This window comes from Lucilia sericata, unplaced genomic scaffold (genome assembly GCF_015586225.1).
Source record: "Lucilia sericata isolate MDLA Ls3-8-SP2 unplaced genomic scaffold, ASM1558622v1 Contig001569F_arrow, whole genome shotgun sequence".
Taxonomy (NCBI): domain Eukaryota; kingdom Metazoa; phylum Arthropoda; class Insecta; order Diptera; family Calliphoridae; genus Lucilia; species Lucilia sericata.
Window position 1 is genome coordinate 49,152 of NW_023995491.1, and position 20,849 is coordinate 70,000.

The 20,849-nt window shown below is 31.2% G+C and overlaps 1 protein-coding gene and 1 long non-coding RNA gene across 2 annotated transcripts in view; one reads left to right on the forward strand and one right to left on the reverse strand.

Moving 5' to 3' along the window:
- Positions 1 to 20,849, reverse strand: part of LOC119611973 (2-oxoglutarate dehydrogenase-like, mitochondrial) — a 39,944-nt gene that overhangs the window by 13,805 nt on the left and 5,290 nt on the right. Inside the window, 4 exon segments of the mRNA XM_037967682.1 lie at positions 18,780 to 18,931; positions 18,991 to 19,885; positions 20,045 to 20,199; positions 20,259 to 20,849. The exon segment at positions 20,259 to 20,849 is cut by the window's right edge and continues 123 nt beyond it. Coding sequence (XP_037823610.1) covers positions 18,780 to 18,931; positions 18,991 to 19,885; positions 20,045 to 20,199; positions 20,259 to 20,849 — 1,793 coding nt within the window.
- Positions 15,380 to 20,849, forward strand: part of LOC119611974 — a 38,072-nt gene continuing 32,602 nt past the window's right edge. Inside the window, exon 1 of the long non-coding RNA XR_005232099.1 lies at positions 15,380 to 16,077. This is a non-coding gene — a long non-coding RNA (uncharacterized LOC119611974). The remainder of the gene's footprint in view (positions 16,078 to 20,849) is intronic.

A 20,849-nucleotide genomic window follows, 5' to 3' on the forward strand; every position in this document is an offset into this window, starting at 1 on the left:
AGTTCAGTTCTAGTTCAGTTCTAGTTCAGTTCTAGTTCAGTTCTAGTTCAGTTCTAGTTCAGTTCTAGTTCAGTTCTAGTTCAGTTCTAGTTCAGTTCTAGTTCAGTTCTAGTTCAGTTCGTTCAGTTCTAGTTCAGTTCTAGTTCAGTTATTCAGTTTCAGTTCTAGTTCAGTTCTAGTTCAGTTCTAGTTCAGTTCTAGTTCAGTTCTAGTTCAGTTCTAGTTCAGTTCTAGTTCAGTTCTAGTTCAGTTCTAGTTCAGTTCTAGTTCAGTTCTAGTTCAGTTCTAGTTCAGTTCAGTTCTAGTTCAGTTCTAGTTCAGTTCTAGTTCAGTTCTAGTTCAGTTCTAGTTCAGTTCTAGTTCAGTTCTAGTTCAGTTCTAGTTCAGTTCTAGTTCAGTTCTAGTTCAGTTCTAGTTCAGTTCGTTCAGTTCTAGTTCAGTTCTAGTTCAGTTCTAGTTCAGTTCTAGTTCAGTTCTAGTTCAGTTCTAGTTCAGTTCTAGTTCAGTTCTAGTCAGTTCTAGTTCAGTTCTAGTTCAGTTCTAGTTCAGTTCTAGTTCAGTTCTAGTTCAGTTCTAGTTCAGTTCTAGTTCAGTTCTAGTTCAGTTCTAGTTCAGTTCTAGTTCAGTTCTAGTTCAGTTCTAGTTCAGTTCTAGTTCAGTTCTAGTTCAGTTCTAGTTCAGTTCTAGTTCAGTTCTAGTTCAGTTCTAGTTCAGTTCTAGTTCAGTTCTAGTTCAGTTCTAGTTCAGTTCTAGTTCAGTTCTAGTTCAGTTCTAGTTCAGTTCTAGTTCAGTTCTAGTTAGTTCTAGTTCAGTTCTAGTTCAGTTCAGTTCAGTTCTAGTTCAGTTCTAGTTCAGTTCTAGTTCAGTTCTAGTTCAGTTCTAGTTCAGTTCAGTTCAGTTCTAGTTCAGTTCTAGTTCAGTTCTAGTTCAGTTCTAGTTCAGTTCTAGTTCAGTTCTAGTTCAGTTCTAGTTCAGTTCTAGTTCAGTTCTAGTTCAGTTCTAGTTCAGTTCTAGTTCAGTTCTAGTTCAGTTCTAGTTCAGTTCTAGTTCAGTTCTAGTTCAGTTCTAGTTCAGTTCTAGTTCAGTTCTAGTTCAGTTCTAGTTCAGTTCTAGTTCAGTTCTAGTTCAGTTCTAGTTCAGTTCTAGTTCAGTTCTAGTTCAGTTCTAGTTCAGTTCTAGTTCAGTTCTAGTTCAGTTCTAGTTCAGTTCTAGTTCAGTTCTAGTTCAGTTCTAGTTCAGTTCTAGTTCAGTTCTAGTTCAGTTCTAGTTCAGTTCTAGTTCAGTTTTAGTTCAGTTCTAGTTCAGTTCTAGTTCAGTTCCAGTTCTAGTTCAGTTCTAGTTCAATTCTAGTTCAGTTCTAGTTCAGTTCTAGTTCAGTTCTAGTTCAGTTCTAGTTCAGTTCAGTTCTAGTTCAGTTCTAGTTCAGTTCTAGTTCAGTTCTAGTTCAGTTCTAGTTCTAGTTCAGTTCTAGTTCTAGTTCAGTTCTAGTTCAGTTCTAGTTCAGTTCTAGTATAGTTCTAGTATAGTTCTAGTTCAGTTCTAGTTCAGTTCTAGTTCAGTTCTAGTTCAATTCTAGTTCAATTCTAGTTCAGTTCTAGTTCAGTTCTAGTTCAGTTCTAGTCTAGTTCTAGTCCAGTTCTAGTCCAGTTCTAGTTCAATTCTAGTTCAAATCTAGTTCAATTCTAGTTCAATTCTAGTTCAGTTCTAGTTCAGTTCTAGTTCAGTTCTAGTTCAGTTCTAGTTCAGTTCTAGTTCAGTTCTAGTTCAGTTCTAGTTCAGTTCTAGTTCAGTTCCAGTTCAGTTCTAGTTCAGTTCTAGTTCAGTTCTAGTTCAGTTCTAGTTCAGTTCTAGTTCAGTTCTAGTTCAGTTCTAGTTCAGTTCTAGTTCAGTTCTAGTTCAGTTCTAGTTCAGTTCTAGTTCAGTTCTAGTTCAGTTCTAGTTCAGTTCTAGTTCAGTTCTAGTTCAGTTCTAGTTCAGTTCTAGTTCAGTTCTAGTTCAGTTCTAGTTCAGTTCTAGTTCAGTTCTAGTTCAGTTTCTAGTTCAGTTCTAGTTCAGTTCTAGTTCAGTTCTAGTTCAGTTCTAGTTCAGTTCTAGTTCAGTTCTAGTTCAGTTCTAGTTCAGTTCTAGTTCAGTTCTAGTTCAGTTCTAGTTCAGTTCTAGTTCAGTTCTAGTTCAGTTCCAGTTCAGTTCTAGTTCAGTTCTAGTTCAGTTCTAGTTCAGTTCTAGTTCAGTTCTAGTTCAGTTCTAGTTCAGTTCTAGTTCAGTTCTAGTTCAGTTCTAGTTCAGTTCTAGTTCAGTTCTGTTCAGTTCTAGTTCAGTTCTAGTTCAGTTCTAGTTCAGTTCTAGTTCAGTTCTAGTTCAGTTCTAGTTCAGTTCTAGTTCAGTTCTAGTTCAGTTCTAGTTCAGTTCTAGTTCAGTTCTAGTTCAGTTCTAGTTCAGTTCTAGTTCAGTTCTAGTTCAGTTCTAGTTCAGTTCTAGTTCAGTTCTAGTTCAGTTCTAGTTCAGTTCTAGTTCAGTTCTAGTTCAGTTCTAGTTCAGTTCTAGTTCAGTTCTAGTTCAGTTCTAGTTTAGTTCAGTTCTAGTTCAGTTCTAGTTCAGTTCTAGTTCAGTTCTAGTTCAGTTCTAGTTCAGTTCTAGTTCAGTTCTAGTTCAGTTCTTTTTCTAGTTCAGTTCTAGTTCAGTTCTAGTTCAGTTCTAGTTCAGTTCTAGTTCAGTTCTAGTTCAGTTCTAGTTCAGTTCTAGTTCAGTTCTAGTTCAGTTCTAGTTCAGTTCTAGTTCAGTTCTAGTTCAGTTCTAGTTCAGTTCTAGTTCAGTTCTAGTTCAGTTCTAGTTCAGTTTTCAGTTCTAGTTCAGTTCTAGTTCAGTTCTAGTTCAGTTCTAGTTCAGTTCTAGTTCAGTTCTAGTTCAGTTCTAGTTCAGTTCTAGTTCAGTTCTAGTTCAGTTCTAGTTCAGTTCTAGTTCAGTTCTAGTTCAGTTCTAGTTCAGTTCTAGTTCAGTTCTAGTTCAGTTCTAGTTCAGTTCTAGTTCAGTTCTAGTTCAGTTCTAGTTCAGTTCTAGTTCAGTTCTAGTTCAGTTCTAGTTCAGTTCTAGTTCAGTTCTAGTTCAGTTCTAGTTCAGTTCTAGTTCAGTTCTAGTTCAGTTCTAGTTCAGTTCTAGTTCAGTTCTAGTTCAGTTCTAGTTCAGTTCTAGTTCAGTTCTAGTTCAGTTCTAGTTCAGTTCTAGTTCAGTTCAGTTCAGTTCTAGTTCAGTTCTAGTTCAGTTCTAGTTCAGTTCTAGTTCAGTTCTAGTTCAGTTCAGTTCAGTTCTAGTTCAGTTCTAGTTCAGTTCTAGTTCAGTTCTAGTTCAGTTCTAGTTCAGTTCTAGTTCAGTTCTAGTTCAGTTCTAGTTCAGTTCTAGTTCAGTTCTAGTTCAGTTCTAGTTCAGTTCTAGTTCAGTTCTAGTTCAGTTCTAGTTCAGTTCTAGTTCAGTTCTAGTTCAGTTCTAGTTCAGTTCTAGTTCAGTTCTTCTAGTTCAGTTCTAGTTCAGTTCTAGTTCAGTTCTAGTTCAGTTCTAGTTCAGTTCTAGTTCAGTTCTAGTTCAGTTCTAGTTCAGTTCTAGTTCAGTTCTAGTTCAGTTCTAGTTCAGTTCTAGTTCAGTTCTAGTTCAGTTCTAGTTCAGTTCTAGTTCAGTTCTAGTTCAGTTCTAGTTCAGTTTTAGTTCAGTTCTAGTTCAGTTCTAGTTCAGTTCCAGTTCTAGTTCAGTTCTAGTTCAATTCTAGTTCAGTTCTAGTTCAGTTCTAGTTCAGTTCTAGTTCAGTTCTAGTTCAGTTCAGTTCTAGTTCAGTTCTAGTTCAGTTCTAGTTCAGTTCTAGTTCAGTTCTAGTTCTAGTTCAGTTCTAGTTCAGTTCTAGTTCAGTTCTAGTTCAGTTCTAGTTCAGTTCTAGTTCAGTTCTAGTTCAGTTCTAGTTCAGTTCTAGTTCAGTTCTAGTTCAGTTCTAGTTCAGTTCTAGTTCAATTCTAGTTCAGTTCTAGTTCAGTTCTAGTTCAGTTCTAGTTCAGTTCTAGTTCAGTTCTAGTTCAGTTCTAGTTCAGTTCCAGTTCAGTTCTAGTTCAGTTCTAGTTCAGTTCTAGTTCAGTTCTAGTTCAGTTCTAGTTCAGTTCTAGTTCAGTTCTAGTTCAGTTCTAGTTCAGTTCTTGTTCAGTTCTAGTTCAGTTCTAGTTCAGTTCTAGTTCAGTTCTAGTTCAGTTCTAGTTCAGTTCTAGTTCAGTTCTAGTTCAGTTCTAGTTCAGTTCTAGTTCAGTTCTAGTTCAGTTCTAGTTCAGTTCTAGTTCAGTTCTAGTTCAGTTCTAGTTCAGTTCTAGTTCAGTTCTAGTTCAGTTCTAGTTCAGTTCTAGTTCAGTTCTAGTTCAGTTCTAGTTCAGTTCTAGTTCAGTTCTAGTTCAGTTCATCAGTTCAGTTCTAGTTCAGTTCTAGTTCAGTTCTAGTTCAGTTCTAGTTCAGTTCTAGTTCAGTTCTAGTTCAGTTCTAGTTCAGTTCTAGTTCAGTTCTAGTTCAGTTCTAGTTCAGTTCAGTTCTAGTTCAGTTCTAGTTCAGTTCTAGTTCAGTTCTAGTTCAGTTTTAGTTCAGTTCTAGTTCAGTTCTAGTTCAGTTCTAGTTCAGTTTTAGTTCAGTTCTAGTTCAGTTCTAGTTCAGTTCCAGTTCAGTTCTAGTTCAGTTCTAGTTCAATTCTAGTTCAGTTCTAGTTCAGTTCTAGTTCAGTTCTAGTTCAGTTTTAGTTCAGTTCTAGTTCAGTTCTAGTTCAGTTCCAGTTCAGTTCTAGTTCAGTTCTAGTTCAGTTCTAGTTCAGTTCTAGTTCAGTTCTAGTTCAGTTCTAGTTCAGTTCTAGTTCAGTTCTAGTTCAGTTTTAGTTCAGTTTCTAGTTCAGTTCTAGTTCAGTTCTAGTCAGTTCTAGTCAGTTCTAGTTCAGTTCCAGTTCAGTTCTAGTTCAGTTCTAGGTTTCAGTTCTAGTTCAGTTCTAGTTCAGTTCTAGTTCAGTTCTAGTTCAGTTCTAGTTCAGTTCTAGTTCAGTTATAGTCTAGTTCTAGTTCTAGTTCAGTTCTAGTTCAGTTCTAGTTTCAGTTCTATCAGTTCTAGTTCTAGTTCAGTTCTAGTTCAGTTCTAGTTCAGTTCTAGTCAGTTCTAGTTCAGCTTCTAGTTCAGTCTAGTTCAGTTCTAGTTCAGTTCTAGTTCAGTTCTAGTTCAGTTCTAGTTCAGTTCTAGTCAGTTCTAGTTGCAGTTCTACTTCAGTTTCTATTTCGATTTTATCTTTAAAATTGAGATTTTTTAGGAAAATTTCGATTTACATTTGGAAACTAAAGCTTAAAACGTAGTTTGTTTATAGGGTTAATATTTACAAATTTTCATATGAATTAATCATCTCTCAACTATTTAACTATAAAATTATTTTGTTAATAAATGAACTTGCATTACTAATTTATTTAATCAAATCATATTTTGTTTATAAACAAAGCAATAAATAAAAATTAAAATCAAGCAAACGTCTGTCTATATTCAATGAAAAATTTGTTCAAAAATAAAACATTTCTATTCACAGATTTCTTTTAATGTTGATGGTCATTGGAATGCGTTGAAATGTTTATTTTAAAATTTTTACAACTTTATAAATAGCAAGAGTGTTAATAATAGGAAAATTTTGTTTTAATGAATTTGAGAAAAGAAAAATATGATTAATAATAAAAATATTTGCGTAGATTTAAAAATGATATTTGTGGGATTTCAAAATATGAATTGGTGGAATTTTTTATTACACGTTTTTTGCAAAAAAAAATCAAGTGAAAGTTTATTTAAAATTTATTTACAAAAAAATATTCTTGGTTCATTGAAAATCATATATGAAGGAAAGTTATTGAACTTTAAAAATTTTTGTTTCAAGTGGGGAATTTTTTTAATATAATTCGATTAATAAAATCAAAATATATATTTTAACAGTTTTTAAAAGTTTACTTTGGAAATGTTTTCTCAATGTTAAAGAAAAAAAGTTTAGACTTTCTCTAAACTTAGTTTGTCTAATCTGAATTTTCGTCTATCACTCAAGTTTTTCGTGATTGACATTTTTTTTTATTTACAATTTTGTTTATTTCTCTAAATTTGAAGGTCAAAAATCCAAAATAATAAATAACGATAATTTATTATATTCTTAAGGCAGGCGCGGCATGTATTTTTAAGACTTTTTTTATTTATTTTGATAAAAAAAGAGTCTGCCAATTCTTGACTAAAGAAACAAGTGATGTTTGTCTATATGTATTATAAAAAACAGAGAAAAAATAAAAATAATTAAACAAAATTTTTATTGTTTCTTTAAGAAAACAAAATTCTATAAAAACAAACAAAACACAAACACAGAAAAAAGTTCAATGCCAAAGGCATTTTTTCAGAAATAAAACTGTGAAGAAAACTGCACGAAAGTTGACATTAACCTTCTTAATGAAAGCAAACTGAACTAAATTTCAAAAAGAACGAAAAAAAACATTTTTAAAAAATTACAAAATATATATTGAGATATATATTAGTCAGACTGTTTGATAAACACCTCCATTCACAAAATGCTTAAAAATTCGGGAAATAATTAGTAAACGAAATTTTGTTTTGAAAATGTTTCTTTTTTAAATTATTGACTTTAATTAATAGCTTTTCAATTGCTTAACGTTAAGACGATATAGAAAATAAATAAAAATAAAAACGTATAAAATAATTACATTAATTAAAAGTGGCATGTTTTCATTGATCAATACATGTGAGGGAGCTGGCAGAACTGGCAAAATGTGATTTCTTTTTAGTTAAAATCTGATAGTTCTATTTTTAAGTTTAAGTCGATTTTATGATTTAAAACCTGCTTCTAATATTTCTATATTTCAATACATTATGATGAATTTAATGAAAACATACATTTAACACTCTGTAATCTATTCATGCCTTCAAAATCTAAATGTCAAAGTAGCTTGTAATTGTTCTTCACTTTAATAGTTAAACGTTTTCTATCTTTATAGAATCTATCGAAATTTCTTTATCAATTGTTTGCAATTGCTAGAAAATTTCATTTCTTTTGAAATCGATGCTACAAAACTACAAAATTGATTAATAAATAATTAAATGTCCTTAAAAAGTGGTTGTCATCGACATGTAGTATTTGTATCTGAGTGAGAAAAGGGGGGTTGCTTCATGTTGAAAAGTGTGCCAAATGACATTTCAATTGATTTTACACAATATTTGAACGGCCCTGATCTGTTAAATAAATTTAGAATCAGAAAAAAAAAATCAAAACAAACAACATTTAACGACAAATTAATCATTAACACTTTTGTTTAGTTTTTTTTTTTTGTGAGAACAAATTGATGTTATTTTGAAGATCAAAACCTATCTTTATAATATGTTAATGCGTAGACGTATACTTTATATTAGAATAATTGTATAAATTATTGCTCACACGCTCCGTTGTACATAACAAGGTAAATTAGTCAGACAAATGCAACATATGAAATGAAAAAATAATTTTCTGTAGAAAATTAATATTTCTACTTAAATTTCATACAGTTCGAGCTAGCTCAAGTTCAGTTCTAGTTCAGTTCTAGTTCAGTTCTAGTTCAGTTCTAGTTCAGTTCTAGTTCAGTTCTAGTTCAGTTCTAGTTCAGTTCTAGTTCAGTTCTAGTTCAGTTCTAGTTCAGTTCTAGTTCAGTTCTAGTTCAGTTCTAGTTCAGTTCTAGTTCAGTTCTAGTTCAGTTCTAGTTCAGTTCTAGTTCAGTTCTAGTTCAGTTCTATTTCAGTTCTAGTTCAGTTCTAGTTCAGTTCTAGTTCAGTTCTAGTTCAGTTCTAGTTTAGTTCTAGTTCAGTTCTAGTTCAGTTCTAGTTCAGTTCTAGTTCAGTTCTAGTTCAGTTCTAGTTCAGTTCTAGTTCAGTTCTAGTTCAGTTGTCTAGTTCAGTTCTAGTTCAGTTCAGTTCTAGTTCAGTTCTAGTTCAGTTCTAGTTCAGTTCTAGTTCAGTTCTAGTTCAGTTCTAGTTCAGTTCTAGTTCAGTTCTAGTTCAGTTCTAGTTCAGTTCTAGTTCAGTTCTAGTTCAGTTCTAGTTCAGTTCTAGTTCAGTTCTAGTTCAGTTCTAGTTCAGTTCTAGTTCAGTTCTAGTTCAGTTCTAGTTCAGTTCTAGTTCAGTTCTAGTTCAGTTCTAGTTCAGTTCTAGTTCAGTTCTAGTTCAGTTCTAGTTCAGTTCTAGTTCAGTTCTAGTTCAGTTCTAGTTCAGTTCTAGTTCAGTTCTAGTTCAGTTCTAGTTCAGTTCTAGTTCAGTTCTAGTTCAGTTCTAGTTCAGTTCTAGTTCAGTTCTAGTTCAGTTCTAGTTCAGTTCTAGTTCAGTTCTAGTTCAGTTCTAGTTCAGTTCTAGTTCAGTTCTAGTTCAGTTCTAGTTCAGTTCTAGTTCAGTTCTAGTTCAGTTCTAGTTCAGTTCTAGTTCAGTTCTAGTTCAGTTCTAGTTCAGTTCTAGTTCAGTTTTAGTTCAATTCTAGTTCAGTTCTAGTTCAGTTCTAGTTCAGTTCTAGTTCAGTTCTAGTTCAGTTCTAGTTCAGTTCTAGTTCAGTTCTAGTTCAGTTCTAGTTCAGTTCTAGTTCAGTTCTAGTTCAGTTCTAGTTCAGTTCAAGTTCAGTTCTAGTTCAGTTCTAGTTCAGTTCTAGTTCAGTTCTAGTTCAGTTCTAGTTCAGTTCTAGTTCAGTTCTAGTTCAGTTCTAGTTCAGTTCTAGTTCAGTTCTAGTTCAGTTCTAGTTCAGTTCTAGTTCAGTTCTAGTTCTGTTCCAGTTCAGTTCTAGTTCAGTTCTAGTTCAGTTCTAGTTCAGTTCTAGTTCAGTTGTAGTTCAGTTCTAGTTCAGTTCTAGTACAGTTCTAGTTCAGTTCTAGTTCAGTTCTAGTTCAGTTCTAGTTCAGTTCTAGTTCAGTTCTAATTCAGCTCTAATTCAGTTCTTAAATTTTACGAGTTTTTTTTTAATTTTATATAATCATAATTCATTTTTTCTATTTTTACTAATATATAAGGGCTCAAAGGACAAAACATGGCAAAAAGATTATTGCTTTCAAAAATTAATTAACAAAAAATTCATGTTTTTCATATATAATATTTTTCCGTTTCATACATACAAATATTTTAACCGGAAATGCAAAAGTTTGTCATTTATATTTTTGACGAAGGAACGAAAACACACAACAAAAACAATAAATACGACAATAATTTTAAATATTGTTTTAAATATCATAAGAAAAATTTAACGCTAAATTAATATTTTTCAAAGTTAAAAAAGCAAAACGAAAAGAAAGAAATGTATTTTGTCTATATTAACAAACAAATAAATAATTTTTAGGTCTTTGCAAAATGATTATTGCTTTGAATAATTTTTGCGGTTATTTTTTATTTGAATTTTTGTGTGATTTTTTCACTTAAAATTTTCTTGACATTCAGACAATATAACATGCCATTTACGCACACTTTTAGCAACGAGAAATTAAACAGAACAAATTATTAATAATGGTTTCTCCTCCATTGGCCATTTAAAGAGAACTTGGCACAGTTTCGTGCGCCCCTATACAAAGTAAATATGAATGTATGTGATTTTGAAAATATTTTGGTAGTGGTACAAAAACAAATATGTGGCAGTATTGGTGTTTGTTAGACCTGCCCTTAAAAAAAAACAAAATTTGTGTTGGAGAGGTCTTATTTTGTTCTTCTGTATGTAAAATTGTTTTTAAGGTGTGCTAGTCTATTATTATTCGGAGGGTTGTGAGTTCAATTGCCATTATTTGACAAACAAATTTTGTATGAAAGTTTGATTTATAAACTTTTGACAAATTGTTATGAATATAAATTAGGGAATAAAGTAAGACCCCTTTAAGACAATTTTTCTTTTGAAGAACAGATCTAATAAGTAGATTACTTGTTGTTATTGCTACTTTTATTATTGTTTTGTGCCAACAATAACAAAAATCATACATAAGTATAAATATGTATTTTGAAGGATTTTATTTTAATATTTGACGGCATAAAATTGTTTTATTTTTTTTTGCTAAATGTGTGATATTTTTATTTGTTTTTGCTTTTGAAGCGGAAAATTTGCACACTGGATGGCAGACAGTGTAACGATTAAGAAAATTTATTTTATTAAAATATAAAGCAAATTTCCTCTTTTCGTAACACCTAAAACTTATAGAAGCACATTTTCGGAAATCACAATATAAAAAATGTTTAAGCTAATTTTTTTATAAATAAACGTTTTAACGAAAATTTTATACAATTTTAAATTGGTATTTGATTTGTCACAAAAATCGAGTTCAGATTAACATATCTTCGAATATGTAAAATAATTCCATTTCGCAACACTGTGCCCAAACATAATGGGAATTCTTTTGAAATGTGAAATATGTTTGTTGTTTAATGCAAAATAGCTTTAATTTAAAATATTTAATAAATTATATGTATGTGTAGAACCATTTAAAACAATATTAACGATTATATTCAAAACACATGTAAATTTAAATATTAGTATAAACATAAATATTGAACATCTAAGACCAGAGACGGCTAATGAAATTTTTAAAATTGTACCAAACATCATAAAAAATTGCAAAGAAAATGGTGGCTCTACATAAAGTCAACAAGGCACATAGATGCTGAGCGCTATGTAGAAGAACCATAGGCAGGAAATGTGGCCTTAGTCCTAATATGACAATTATAAATAATGCTTCAATAATCCGGTAGACTTTTTTGGACAGAAAGTATAACATAGAACCACTACAGTGAGTTCAGCGTACATGTTGCTTGGGTATAAGTGGTGCCATGAGCATAACGTAAACCAAGGCTCTGGAAACGTTGAGATATACATACATAAGAAATTAGACAGCACTTACAACCGAACGATTCATGATCGATCGCACACAACACAGTCTGAATATATAGGGAACTTTGAATCAATGATCTCTGATAGTATGTCATGGTCAAGCGAAACATTAGAGCAATCCGTTGCAACACGGATGACCCTAAACTATGGAAAAAGTGGCCTGGGGGTAGTGAAGGCCCAGTAACAAAAATATTTATACGGCAACCTATTCACAACACTAGCTTCCTATATGGATTAGAATAAATCCACACATTTCACACATTTCTAGACAGTCAGAAGACAATTAGGGCGATAGCAGAAGATAAGGTTAAATAGTAGTAGGGAGTAGTCGGGAAGGGAAGAGAGTTTACTAGCTTTAGAGGGAAGGTAAAACCAAACTATGACTAACTAGCTAACTCCAAATTTTATCGATAAAATCCTTACCCTTTTCCCATTAAAATCCTAAATTTATCAATGAAATCCTTCTATCTAACAAATTCCTCTCTTCATTGGCAACTCTACCTTAGAAAAGAATTTATTTAGTTCTCCCGCGGTTACCACCAAATTAACACGTTAAAATTTGTCGTCCGTCTGTAAGTGTATTTTAATTATAGTAAAAGTGTTCTAAATCTTAAAAATTCTTTAAATATTTATCATAATAAAGAAATCTATTAAAAATTATAATAATTAAGTATTAAAATCAAGATTTAATGAAAATCAATCAGTGAAAAAGAAAATAAGTCTCAAATTAAAATAAGTGCGTCGTTTGTTCCTTTGTTGTTCTTGTAGTTACCGGTGTTTGTTAATGTTGTTGTTTTTTCTATGCAAAATCCCTTTATACCGAAGCTTATGTGAGTGATTTGCATTTAAATTTGATGTGTTGTTGTTTTTTTTTATGAAAGAAGAGCTTTAGAAAACAAGAGTAAAATCTTTATTAAAGCAGAGAAATAAGAAAAGCATAAAGTAAAAGTAGAAATAGAACAATAAGGAAAAAATGCAATGTTTGTATTTTGATAGCAAGTGTTATTGTTGTTTTTAGTGCAATGCAAAAGGGCAGTAGAGTTGCCGAATTGAAGAAAATCACTTGCACCCAACTTAAGTTTTTTACTAACAAATAAATACAATCCCTAAGGTTTCTGACAAAATCAAAAATAAAACATATACATATATTAGGCTTCACGCAATATTTATGAAATTGTGATATCATACCTTTTATGAATGTTTTTGGATCAGCACTAATATTGGCGTAATTATTTTTTTTAAATTTCAACTCCTTCATCTGCATATCTGCGGCCAAAAGACCGATTTTGGGCGACATTTTTTGATAGACCAAAAACTGCTGAATATACTTCAAATCCGACTTTAGTATACTATTCTACAGGAAAATTTAAGATATATAAACTTAATTTGACAGAATTTGGATGCACTATAAATGCATAAGAGCAAAAGAAAAAATGCAATTTAAAAAAAAAAAAGAAATCAAAAATTGATTTTATCATTCGAAAATATAATATTCAATGCCCTTAAAAAAATTGTGTTAAAATTTTTAATTTATTGTAATCCGTTTAGGATTTATGATGGTTATAATGTTAACTTGTCGGTTAATAATTTCCCATCAAACAATGGTGTTTTTCATCATCACTTCCGAATTTAATAAAGCTCCACCCAATTAATGTTCCCTATATAACTTGTATAATGACAAATTTTGGCCCTTATAACTTTCCTGGTTTTCGAAATATAGCGTTGTAAAGTTTAAAATCTGAAAATTTAAAGTCTCATCACATCTAAAGGGTTAATGATAGCAGATAGTTTTTGCACCACTTTTTTCAGCAGAAAGCATACTTTGATTATGCGTAAAGAAAAAAAAAATGTTTGAAATATTTTTTTAAAAAAGTGCATCTTTGGATAATTCTAAATGCACTTTTGGAGCATTATAAAAGTGTGCATTTCAGCTCATTCTTACCGATTTGTCCTATAAAATCAATTATTAAAGCATGATTTGTTATTAATCCTGTACATTCTGCTCTGTAAAAAATGTCGCTCAAAATCAGTGGTTTCCGCCTCAGATATGCAGATGAAGGAGTTGGAATTTTGGAAAAATTATTACAGTATTGTGAACACTGATACAAAACCCTTCTTAAAAGTTGTGATATCACAAAAACAGGAAACATTTTATTTTTTGAAACGAAGCCTAATATATATCTGTATATATATATAAACTTTTCTTTGCCCATTAAACTTCAAAATTTATTAATAAAATCCTTACTTTTCTTTTCCCTTCCCCATAAAAATCCTAAATGTTTCAATGAAATCTTTATATCTTACAAATTCCTTTTTTCATTGGCCGATTTAATAATACAATCCCAAAAATTTCTCACAAAATCACAAAAAGTACTAACATTTCTTTTCCCATTAAATTCCCAATATTATCCATAAAACTTTCATTTTCGCTTTTCCCATTAAAATCTTAACTTTATCAATGAAATTCTGCTATCTAACAAATTACACTCTTCATTGGCAACTCTGCCTTAGAATTTCATTTATTTAGTTCTCACTAGGGTTCTATAAATCGACTTTCGAATAATCGAACAATCGACTTTTTGTCGAAAAAAGTCGAAAAGTCGAAGTCGACTATTTTGTTCCAAAAAAGTCGATAACTCGACTATCGTCTATGAAAAAAGTCGAAAAGTCGACTTTGTAAATAAAAGTCGAAAAAAGTCGAAAAGTCGGAAAGTCGAAAAAAGTCGAAAAGTCGAAAAGTCGAAAAAAGTCGATAAGTCGAAGAAAGTCGAAAAAAGTCGAAAAGTCGGAGAAAGTCGAAAAGTCGGAAAAAGTCGAAAAGTCGAAAATATTCGAAAATTTTAAAAAAGTGGAAAAGAGGTCAAAAACTCTAAAATAGTCGGAAAAACTCGAAAAAAGTAAAAAATAGTCGAAATAAGTCGAAAATAGTCAAAAAGTCGTAAAAAATCGAAAAGTCGGAAAATGTCGAAAAGTTGAAAAAAGTCGGAAAAAGTCGAAAAGTCGAAAAAAGTCGAAAAGTCGAAAAAAGTCGAAAAGTCGAAAAAAGTCGAAAAAAGTCGAAAAGTCGGAAAAAGTCGAAAGGTCGAAAAGTCGAAAAAAGTCGGAAAAAGTCGAAAAGTCGACCATTTATAAAATACTAAAAGTCGAAAAGTCTAAAAGTCGACTTTTAAATAAATGAAAAAGGTCGAAAAGTCGAAAAATCGACTTTTCATAAAATGGAAAAAGTCGAAAGGTCGAAAAGTCGACTTTTAACTAAATGCAAAAAGTCGAAAAGTCGAAAAGTCGACTTTTCGTTTCAACTATAGAACCCTAGTTCTCACGCGGTTACCACTAAATAAACATGTTAAAATTTGTCGTCCGTCTTTAAGTGTATTTTAATTATAGTAAAAGTGTTCTAAATTTTATAAAATTCCTAAAATATTTATCTTATTAAAGTAATCTAATAAGAAGTCTATTAAAAATTATAATAATTAAGTGTTAAAATCAAGATTTAATGAAAATCAATCAGTGAAAAAAAATAAAGCCCTTTACAGAAGTTTGTGTCAGTGATTTGCATTTAAATTTGGTGTTTGTTGTTGTTTTTTCTTTTTTATGAAAGAAGGACATGAGAAAATAAGAGTAAAATCTTAATTAAAGCTGAGCAATAAAAAAAAGCATAAAGAAAAAGTAGAAATAGAATAATAAATAAAAAAGTGCAATGTTTATATTTTGACAGCAAGTGTTTTTGTTGTTTTTAGTGTAATGCCAAAGGGTAGTAGAGTTGCCCGAATTGAAGAAAATCACTTGCAGACAACTTATGTTTTTTAATTACTAACTAATAAATAAATACAATCCCTAAGATTTCTCACAAAATCACAAAAAATATTAACTTTTCTTTGTCCAAATTAAAATAAGTGTGTCTGCAATTGTAATAAAAAAAGTGCAATGTTTATTCCTTACTTTCATTTTCCCTTTTCCCATTAAAACCCTAACTTTATCAATGAAATCCTGCTATCTCACAAATTATTCTCTTCATTGGCAACTCTGCCTTAGTGAGGAATTTATTTAGTTCTCACGCAGTTACTACTAAATTCACACGTTATAATTTGTCGTCCGTCTTTAAGTGTATTTTAATTATAGTAAAAGTGTTCTAAATCTTATTAAATTCCTAAAAAAAGGATCTTAATAAAGTAAATAAGAAATCTATTTAAAATTATAACAATTAAGTGTTAAAATCAAGTTTAAATGAAAATAAATCAAAAAAGTCTGAAATTAAAATAAGTGCGTCTGCACTTGTTGCTTTGTTGTTCTTGTAGTTACCGGTGTTTGTTTAATGTTGTTATTGTTTTTTATGCAAAAGCCCTTTTTGATTTGCATTTAAATTTAATGTATATTGTTGTTTTTTCATTTTTAAAAAAACAAGAGCTTGAGAAATTAAAAGTAAAATCTTTATTAAAGCAGAGCAATAAGAAAAGCATAAAGTAAAAGTAGAAATAGAACAATAAAGAAAGAAGTGGAATATTTATATTTTGACAAGTGTTATTGTATCAATAAAATACTTAGTTTCATTTTCCCATTAAAATCCTCACTTTATCAATGAAATCCTAATATCTAACAAATTCTTCTCTTCATTGGCAACTCTGCCTTAGTAATGAATTTATTTAGTTCTCACGCAGTTACTACTAAATAAACACGTTAAAATTTCTAGTCCATCTTTAAGCGTATTTTAATTATAGTAAAAGTGATCTAAATAATATAAAATTCCTAATATATTTATCTTTACAAAGTAATCTAATAAGAAATCTATTAAAAATCATAAAAATTAAGTGTTAAAAACAAGATTTAATGAAAATTAAACAGTAAAAAAATAGGAGTTTGTGTCAGTGATTTGCATTAAAATTTGATGTGTGTTGTTGTTTTTTTTTTCCTTTTTTATGAAAGAAGAGCATGAGAAAGTAAGAGTAATAAGAAAAGCATAAAGTAAAAGTACAAATAGAACAAAAAATAAAAAAGTGCAATGTTTATATTTGACAACAAGTGTTTTTTTGTTGTTTTTAATGTAATGCTAAAGGGCAAGTTGCGCATAATGTAAATAAAGTAAATAAAACGGGAAACTGTTCGGGCGTTAATATTTTTTCTTTAATAAGGTATAAGAATTTGAATGATATTAGCTAACACGCACAGTGGGAATTTTAAAGGTAAGTGAGAAAATTTTCATTTATTAATATGACTTTAAATTTTTTTCGAAATTTTTTCTATATACATACATACTTACTATGTATGTAGTATAGTTTGTCGACTAATCTACTGACTAGTACATTGGCTAATTATAAATTAATCGAGGAACATTTGAAGATGTTAAATATTGCATGTGAAAAAGACAAAGTAGATACATACATACTGACAAGCAAGCAAGGTGTATATTCATATGTGTGTTAGTTTGTCATTCCGTTTGTAATTTCCATAATATAATTTTCCGCCCATATAAATTATATATATTCTGGATCCTTATAGATAGGGGAGTCGATTAAGCCATATCCGTCTATCTGTCAGATAATTCTGTAAGATATGTTTTCGAGAAGCTTTGACATAAAAGCAACAACAACATTGCTTATTAGAAAAAAACTATTGTTGGTTTAAATACTTATACTTATACATATTTTGTTTTTTTTTTTTTTTTTGTTTTGTTTCGTTTGGCGTTAATTGTTGTTGTTTTTTTTCTGTTATTGCTAAAGTAATGGTAGAGTCGGAAAACTTAGGGTGAATATAGACAAATGCGAATATAGACTTCTTAATTGTTTTATTATAACCTTCACTTTCGTTAGAAGGCTATACATATGTAAGTTTGTCATTCTGTTGTAATTTCTATAATATAATTTTCCAACCCTATAAAGTGTATATACATATTTCCGAGTCGATTAAGCTATGTCCGTCTGTCTGTTTGTTTGTTTGTTGAAATCAATATTCGGGAGACCCCAAATATCTTCGTGACCCAAATCTTCAACAATTTGTCCAAGACAACCTCTGAAAATTTCATAAAAAATTTAGATTTGTGGTGCATGCTGAGACAAAAATATAAAGAAACAACAACAAAACACAGAATCAAACGGTAAATTTTGTTCTTGTACTTGCTTGTTTATAAAAACAAAGCAGAGCAAGAGCAACACGTTACGAATGAAGCGGTGTGTTGTTATTAGTTAGGAACATGAAATTAAGCATGTAGAACCCGGAGTAAGTGAGAACCTATAAAAGGGGGACTTTTTGGTACTTATTCGTTCTTAAGCATGTAGAGCCCGGAATTAGTGAGAACCAATAAAATGGCACTTTTTGGTACATTTTCGTTTTTCAAAAAGTACTTTTTGAATTTTCTATAATATTGAACATAGAAACATGAAATTAAGCATGTCCCGGAGCCCGGAGTAAGTGAAAACCAATAAAATGGGACTTTTTGGTACATTTTCGTTTTTCAAAAAGTACTTTTTGAATTTTCTATAATATATTGAACACAAAAACATGAAATTAAGCATGTAGAGCCCGGAGTAAGTGAGAACCAATAAAATGGGACTTTTTGGTACATTTTCGTTTTTCAAAAAGTACTTTTTGAATTTTCTATAATATATAGAACACAGAAACATGAAATTAAGCATGTAGTATCCGGAGTAAGTGAGAACATGTGTATAAAAATGAACTTTTTGGTACTTTTTCGTTTTTCAAAAGGTATTTTTTGAAATTCTATAATATTGAACCTAGAAACATAAATTTGGGCATGTAGATCAAGGAGTAAATTAGAATCTATAAAATGGAACTTTTTGGTACCTACGTTCTATGACTGGTACTTTTTGGCTTTTATGCACACACGCAGCAGTCTGATTGAATGAAATGCTATAAAAGGGGACGTTCCGATCAATAACGGAATACTTAAATTGGATTAGAATTAAAATGGGGCCAACAGGGGTTAATATATTTAACGACAGCCAAAAGACAATTAGAACAATATCAGGAGATAATCTTAAATCTAAGACGGTATTGGATTGTAAGAAAGCTTACACTCTTACAGAGGTAAGCTTTGTATTATATGGGTACCAGGCCACTCGGCAACGAAAGAGTGAGTGGCCGAATTAAAAATGTGGGCTAGAAAAGAATCCCATAAGACCTCTATGAATAATGAAATAGTGGATAGAACCACAAAGATCCTATGGTAACGACAGCATAAAGAGAAGCATCCTCAATTTGAACAAGTCTGTGGTTAGAATGATGGCACATATGGGGAAACAACAGTCATTGTCACATATTTGTCGAAATTTGATCAAAATATCTTGGGAGTAATATTATTCCGGATATAACATCTCGCAAGAACACTGATTGGAAAATTTTTAGGAATTACGTATAGGAAACATTAAACAATAATACCTTCATTGATCACACATTTTACGTGAAGAGGCCCGATAGTGGCCTAGGTATATTTCTTCCGATTTGATTTAGTGTACATCCTTCTATTAACCTAACTAACTTAACCAAAATTTCTATAAATATTCATCGTGTTAATAAAAAAATAATTTATAGATGAAGGCCGAATATTTCTGTTAATTTTTTAACTGGTTCCATGTAATTGTTTTGGAACTAGTATAGATCCTGGTGCTAAAGAAGTGGTTTCAGGAAAAATACATTGAAGTGACAACAGGTTTGTGTTCAAGAATATGAAGTGGTTATGTTTAGTTAATTTGGAACAAATTCTAAAATTTTTCTTGAAAATTGAATTTTTATTTTTGTTTTAAATTAAAACTTTAAAATGAAATTGGAAAATTAATAAAATGAATGAAATTTAATGGTAAAAAACCATTTTGCAACCTATCTATGTATGTACGCATGTTTTAAAATATATTTAGATTTAAGAACTCACTCATCAGTTTCTTCACCCATGGCAGTGGCAAAACGTGGTCGCACATATTCCCAACAACCCTGATTTTTGTGTTCTTCTTGAGCCCATAGTATTTCAGCATGTTTATATTTAGAAATTTCCTCCTTAACCAAATCATAAGGAAATGGACAAATCTGTAAATAAAGAAATTTATAAATAATTTATAACAAACTTAATAATATTGAAACACTACCTGTTCTATCCTTATCAAAGCGATCTCCTTTTCTGCTTTCTTATCTTGTCTAGCTTTAAATAATTCAAAATATACTTTTCCAGTGCAGAAGACTAGTTTTGTAACCTCCTCGGGAGACTTAGAAGCAGGACCATTATCTTCAATTAAACGTTTAAATTCACTACATTCCGTAAAATCTGAAAATGGACTTTTAGCCAGAGGATGTCTTAAACCTGACTTGGGTGTGCATAAGATTAAGGGTTTGCGAAATGGCAAAGCAATCTGACGTCTTAGTATATGAAAAAGGTTAGCGGGTGTAGTACAATTTGCCACAATCCAATTAATATCATGTAATTGTTGTAGGGCTACATTTTCACAACTCTTAGGCAAAGTATCCGGGTCATCATGGCACATTTGCAGAAAACGTTCGGGTCTACTGGAGGAATGCTCCGGACCCATACCTTCTAGACCATGAGGCAAGAGTAACACTAATCCCGACTGTCGTACCCATTTCATTTCACCACTCGATATAAACTGATCAATTATACATTGTGCGGTATTACAAAAGTCACCAAATTGTCCTTCCCACATAACAAGAGAATTGGGATTACACATCGAATAACCGTGTTCAAATCCTAACACTCCAAATTCACATAAACTACTGTTACATACAGTATAATGGGCCTGATCGGGATATAGATGTTGCAACATATTATAAGTAACTTTATCGATATTTTGATGATGCAAAACATGATGACGATGCGAAAAGGTTCCACGTTCTACATCTTCGCCAGAGAGTCTAACATGTACGCCTTCTTTTAATAGAGTGCCGAAAGCAAACGCTTCACCTAAAGCCCAGTCGGCAATTTTATTTTGAACCATTTCTTGACGCGCCTGCAAAATGCGTTCGATACCTCTGGAAAATTGTATGTTATATTGTGTGTTTTGTATAATTTGAATGTGGATACAAATTATGAATAAAGTTATTTATAAGGTATTGTTAAAACTGAATAATCAATAATCGGAAATGTATCTTTTCAAAATGTCAACATTGAAATCTGAGAACAAAACTTACTTGTGTATTACAAACTTCGCTTCTGGAGGAGGTGGTGAGGCAAATTTATTGCCAATATGTATTAAAGTTTCTTCTTTAACACCAGTACTTGCAATTTTTGTACGATCACGACCCTCAAAGAAACCCGACCAGGGAGAATCTATCCAATCTTTATACTTTAAACAAAATGTTATAAAAACGATTAACAATTTTTTAAAAACTTTAAAAAACTTACTTTAATAGACTTTTCTTTAGCCGCATCTGCAAAACCAGTTTCTAATATTTTATCATATCCCTCTATTTCACTTTTTAACTCTTCGGCACTAATGACTTTCTCCTGAATCAACTTCTCTCCATATAGTTGTAAAACCGGTTTATGTTTACGTATATTCGTATACATTAAGGGCTGAGTAAACATGGGTTCATCTGTTTCATTATGGCCATTACGACGATAACCCACCAAATCAATTACAACATCTTGACGCCAATCAGCTCGCCACTCGGCTATAATCCTGCTAAGAAAGACGACAGCTTCAGGATCATCAGCATTAACATGAAATATGGGTGCATTAACCACTCGCGCAACATCGGTACAAAATGGTGAAGAACGATGAAAACGGGGATCGGTGGTGAAACCCACTTGATTATTGATAACAATATGTATGGTGCCATGACTAGTATAGGCTGGTAAATCGCTTAAATGCATGCTTTCATAAACAATACCCTGGCCCGAATAGGCGGCATCACCATGTATGAGTATAGACATAACCTTTCTACCTTCTATATCACCACGATAGAATTGTTCAGCTCGGGTTTTACCCTGAAC